Here is a 6,145-nt window from a genome sequence, read left to right on the forward strand (position 1 = left end):
GTGAAAGTACTAAGACACGTAGAGCATTATGTAGAAGGTCCTTGTAGAGTTGTGTCTGATGTGCTTGCAAGTACTTCAAGCTGTGTTGTGAATGCATTACCAAATAGTGTAGCCCTTAAGCAATCTGTTGGTAGGGTAAGACAAAGGAAGAGGCAGAAAATGTTTGCAAATGTACGTTCACTGAGAGATCTTAAAGTTGAAATGCTTCCTATAAAGAATGGCCATTTTATTATTAAACATACTGCTCTATCCGATTCAACTACTAATTGTGTTATTACTGCAGAAGGAAATGTAAGAATGGTGTGTTCTGCAGAATAGCATAGATTTCTGCTGTTCTTACTGTATGTCACACTTATATTTGTTATTTATAAAGGATTGTAACAGTAAACACCTTGTGGATATAAGGTGTCATTTTGAAGTAAAAAAAAAATTTGAATGGAGCAGTACTACAGGAACTTCAAAATAGATACTGCTGACATTACATATCAAACATTATGCTACTGATATCAAGTACACAAGGTTAATTCTTTATTATAATCAATGAAAACCATACAGGTAACACCATGTACTAAATTTCAATACAGTAAAACATTTGAATAGTTAATGCGTAATAATTTTTCGAAAATAAATTGCAATTTATCGTCATAAATGTTTTCAACATTTTAAACAAATGACTTACACAAATTCAATTTTTTAATTAAAAATCATTATGACATTCCAGATTTTGGTAGTAAACCATGGTTGAGATGTAGGTGATTGTTTTACATCATGTTGTCCACATTCTGTTATAAATTATTAACTTAATAGAGCCGTCATCATTAAAATTGTTTTTCCTTAATGCAAAGTAGATAATGCTGTCCTCATAGTGCTTATTTAACAGTAGACCTACACTTAAATTACAATATAAATTTCATTTTTTTTTCTTTGTAGGTGGAATTTGCAAAGCAATTACTATACTCTTCATTATATTAGCCTTTGTACTCTACAAGCCTCCATCCAAATTTGATGAATATGAAGAAAAGCAAGAGGACTGTGAAAATTCCTCTTCTACAAATCCTTCTTTTCTGACTGAAGTTTTATGAAAAGAACTAGGCCTTAGAAACTGTTTTTCTTGTAACAAACACCTAAGCACAAATACGTGCAACAGCTGTACATACTTGAAGCTTCTTCAGACAGTGGTTGTATAATCAGCAGTTTGATATGTAGTTTCTGAATTTACAGTTGTCATAAATTCCAGCTGTATCTGGACAAATCTGCCTCTGTTGTGTTAAACCCACTTACATGGTACATGTACCTAATCAGGCAAAGGTTTAGTTCACTTCAGTGACACCTTTAGTGTCATGGTTTTGTACTATTATGTTCTCATATATGGGGCATAATTCTGTTGGCTGAACCTTTCCACCTTAAGCCACCAGTGTGGACAAAACACAGATCATGTGTTGTATTCATGCATCTACCATTATTTTGCCTCCTGTCTGTTTGAGACAAGCTGATTGTCCCCTTATTGGGTTCTAGCTCTGGGTAAGAATATGATGTGGTAAGAAGAAAAAGATTTATCAGAAAGACCACAGCAGTGAGGAGACAAAGTGAACATGCATATCGTAGTTGAAGAGTGAAGCATATTAAGATCATTTAATATGCATAGGAAATAATTGGGAACTGAATTAAATAAAACAAGCAGATGCCAACTTATTATATTTTGTTTTATTTACTAGATGTGTGTGGCCAACTGTGCCAGTGCTGAAGCAAACATGTTGGTATATAAAACTAAGGTAGTACTGAGATAAACTAAGCAGGCTAAACATAATATTTATCTTAAACCAGATGGAGAGATTAGATCAAGTTTGAAAGTATATTTCCTTTTTTAAGGGTGAGATCTTGCAATCATTTGTTTTGATCCAAGTGTAAACACTGGTAGTAAGTAAGCTACACATATGGACTTTTAACATTTGTGCTGTGCATTTGAAAATGGTTATTGATTTGATTGATATTACGCATAAAGTATAGTCATAGTTATGATTAAAAGACCCTGAATGCATGCTGAAGTATGAGCAATGTCAAAAGGCATTTTATGATAATGTGAAGTGTTACGCATTTCACTGTGCACATGCATAAATGTAGTATAGTTGTAGAGTGGACATAACTAGCCACAAGACAGACTTGTTACTGAGCTTTGCACCCTTATTTTAAATGAGGCAAGAATGTTTTGCAGCGGGCAACATCATTGTTGTCTCACCCTGAAAACAAGGCAAAGTGTTTCAGTGGGCATTCTCAGTTAGCAGTGTAACTACTATAATCTTGGAAGTACAACTAATGTTATCAGGTTAAGTATGAATAACAGCAAGTCATATACCAGTGTTTCTTCAAGTCCTTGAGCATTGTTGACAAACTCAAGAAGTTAGGTACAAACTCGTATGTCACCCAGTGGATAGCCAGCTGCCTCACAGACAGGACCCAGGAAGTTAGAATTGGGGAGACCACCAATACAAAGAGGCCAGTCACAAGTGGAGCCCCTCACGGATCAGTCTTTAGACTGCTCCTTTTTGACATTTACTTCTCTGAGGTTAAATCCAATGTCAGTGGTCTTTGGCTGACTAAATTGCAGATGATTGCAAATTAGGAGTTGCCATTGAATCCCACACTGACACACATGTTCTTCAGGAGGGGATGACACAGACAAACAACTGGTGTCAGAGCCATTGACTAAATCTAAATGTCAAGAAATGCACAGTAGCATCCTTAGGGAAGTCATCCACCCCTGGTAACTATCATATTGGCAGCACACCTCTTAGAGCTGAACCAGTAGTCGGACAGGGACTTGGGGACACACACAGATAGTAATCTAGCCTTTGACCATCATGTGGCTACAGTAGTGAGGAAATCTTTCTGTGTTTTGTAACTTATAAACAAAGGTATGGCATCCAAGTCCAAGGAAATCATTGTTCCACTGTACTCGGCATTCATCAGACCTATCATTGACTACAATGCCCCCTTTGGTATGTACCTAACCAGGCATATCCAACAACTGGAACATCCATAGAGGTTCTTCACTAAAAGAATACAAGGCGTAAGTAAAATGTTCTATGCAGACCCGCCTCAAGGCCCCATCCCTGTATTCTGTCCACTGCAGGCTTTTGAGGGGAGATCTATGCCTGGAATACAGAGCATTGTCAGAACCCACTCTGATGGACCGCCTGCATATCCACAAAACAAGCATCACCAGAATTACCCTTTCTAAAGACTTGAATCTTGCCTGTGATATAAACAGGACCTGCTGGAGAGACTGGTATGTATCCCAGAGACTACCTCATCTATGGAATAGGGTCCCCATCCATGTGAAGCAGAGTTCTCCCTAACCCAATTCAAGTGCATCTTGGGCAGTGGGATGGGGAACAGGAAATTAATCCTTGGTTTGGCATCTATGTCTTCAGTGGACACAGGCAACCTGTAAATGGTTCATCTCCCAAACCCCTGCTTACACTTATCAAGGGTATCAGAACTTGTCAGAGATTTGGGATGCATGGCTAGGCATAAAAGGGCCATTGAGGTTGTTAGCCTAGTAAACACCTATGAATCTTTAAGAATGTGAACTTCTTAAATTGCAGTGATTTTTTTTCTTCATACTGTGTTGGATTTATTTCTGAGGCTGTAAATACACCCATTTTTTACATTTACGGTAGTTAAGTAAACTTTATTATTTATTTTATTTTTATTTGTATTTGTTTACCAGGGTAGAGCACTGATCTCCTTTGACATTTTTTTAGACTCAGGCTGGGTCTGGTTGAGTGACTTGCTCAGTCTCACAAAATTAGGCAGTAGAAGCTGAGGGAATCGAACCTAGTAACAAGAACTACAGGAAACAGCTCCTTAATCCTCTTAGCCAACTGTCAGACAAACTTCAACTGAATTTAACTTGCTACATGTACTTTGATAAGGTATTTCCATTTAGGCCTGTATATTTAAGTGAATTGAAGCTGCTCAATATGCTTATGCACTAAAAACGTCACAAAGAATTAATAAGCAAGTCAATAAGAGCGATATAAAATGTTAATAAATATAGAATATGGGTGATGTGGTCCAGCATGCATATGTATGCACAGCTCATACAAAGATAAACATATTTGTACAGAGAGAGAGGCAGACGGGCATAGAAAACTCCTCACAATATCTTGGTGGATAAAATCCATACATAAATGATGTGTACAGGTAGTATTCATATCCTATTTATCACACAGATGTTGTTACATATACTTCCGGTTTTATCAGGTCATCTGTGTATGTAATTAAGACATGCTCATTAATCATTAAAAACTACATCTACAGCAACCACATAGACAGAAAATGTCATGGTTGCATACCCTCAACCTACTGAAAATAGCACCTATTTACCTATTGACTTATGATCAGCAAAAAACTTGAATACCAAATACTAAATCCTCTTACTGCTTCTAGCAGGAATGTTGGATACTTCTCAGAGACACATTTAAAAAAGTGTGCGATAAAAAAACTATGGGAAAATATAAGCACTTTTATCAGTAAGGCAGTGTAAAATCTGTAGACTTGAATGAACTGTATCATAAAATTCTGACATGTAAAGTTATTTATTCTTGCTTCAGAAAAAGGGAGATGTAAGATGTGTGTCCACTTTCTTTAAATTATTTTTGCCACTAGTATGTTGGTCAGGTAGTGTTTCTTTACTAGACAGCTTCAGAAATCACACATGAGGGGGAAGTCAGAAAACTGAGTGAAGGGGTAAATCAGGGTGGCCACGGTGATGCAGCGGTTAGTGTTGCCACCTCACAGCAAGAGGTTCTCCGGTTTGATCCTCAGCTGGGGTGCCTACTTTGCAGAGTCTGCATGTCCTCCCTGTGGTCGCGTGGATTTCCTCCAGGTGGTCCAGTTTCCTCCCATATCCCAAAGACATGCTGTAGGTGGATTGGACATTCTAAATTGGCCCTAGGCATGAGTGTGTGCATATGTGTTCCTTCTGTGAAAGGTTGGGCGCTGGGCTGGCAACTCAACACCGTAAAACTCCACTGCCAGTCATGAGCAGACAGGTGGTCTGCTGTGGTGACCCCTTACCAGGAAAAGCCAAAAGAAGAAGAAAAAGAGTGAAGGGGTAAATTAATCCTGAAAATAGGGGCATATCACCAAAAAATAGTGGCATCCTAAATCTAACCTGAAAATAGGAACATTCCTCCAAAGTAGAGACAGTTAAATGGTCTGCATAGTCATAACCCCCTTCAAGTTGAGATAAGCAAAGTACACGTATGTAAGAACAGTTTCTCCAACAGCAAATGAAGCAGTGGATGTCATACTACAAAGGTAAGAGAAAAATGAACACTGTTAACATGCTAGCAATAACATTTTGAGATGACATGAGTAATTTCTCAAATGCACTGCATTTGACAGTTGTTTCCCATATTAAATAACCATGGTCTAAAACTAAAATAAAGAATGCATATCCAATGCTCAGTCTAAATCTGAGAAAATTATGGAGACAATGGTTATAGTAGAAAAATCAGAATATTTGAGAACTCAAACTTTTTAGAAAGAATTTGAGAGATTGTGTGAAATTCTGTTTTTTTTGCAGTTTACTAAGAAATTACTTCTATTTTATCTGTAAGTCAGTGTCTGATCGAGTTTAATTTGATAAACCATGCCAAGAACACAGCAGTGAAGGAGGCAATACCTGATCAGGAAACCTAATATTAAAAATACACATTTAGTGGAAAAAAACAAGACAGATTGGACACCTTCCAAGGTTATGGAATAAACTTCACCTTACAGTCAAAAGGCATCAGTCATTAATTAACTTCCTTTAAAAACAATTGTGATGCAAATATACTATTCATAGAAATTATCAGCACTGAGGTATGGCAGTACAGTGTCCTGAAGGCCAGTAATGCATAACTTATTCAAATTGAAATGGAACATCACATTGTACTTTCTTTAAACAGTCCAGGCCAAATGTAACACAAGTTCAACATGATATTAGAAATAGATCATTCACCCCCCAAAAAAATCCACTTTGAAGCAGTCTGTTCCAAGACATTCTTTTGTTTTCCATTGCAGGGTCCTGCTAAGTGTCCGGATATAACTCATGTTGTTATCTTCCCATCAGTATGTCTTACTTTGTTTGAGT

At 37.3% G+C, this 6,145-nt stretch overlaps 1 protein-coding gene across 2 annotated transcripts in view; it reads left to right on the forward strand.

Annotated features, from left to right (window-relative positions):
- Nucleotides 1-1,692, forward strand: part of SLCO4C1 (solute carrier organic anion transporter family member 4C1) — a 761,635-nt gene extending 759,943 nt beyond the window's left edge. Inside the window, exon 13 of one of the 2 annotated variants that reach the window (XM_044063878.1) lies at nt 931-1,692. In XM_044063878.1, the coding sequence (XP_043919813.1) occupies nt 931-1,082 (152 nt within the window). In that variant the 3' untranslated portion in view covers nt 1,083-1,692. The remainder of the gene's footprint in view (nt 1-930) is intronic. The other variant, XR_006363839.1, reaches the window with a different exon arrangement.
- The last annotated feature ends 4,453 nt before the right edge of the window (nt 1,693-6,145 follow it).

This window comes from Protopterus annectens, chromosome 2.part2 (assembly GCF_019279795.1).
Source record: "Protopterus annectens isolate FY-2018-M chromosome 2.part2, PAN1.0, whole genome shotgun sequence".
NCBI lineage: Eukaryota > Metazoa > Chordata > Ceratodontiformes > Protopteridae > Protopterus > Protopterus annectens.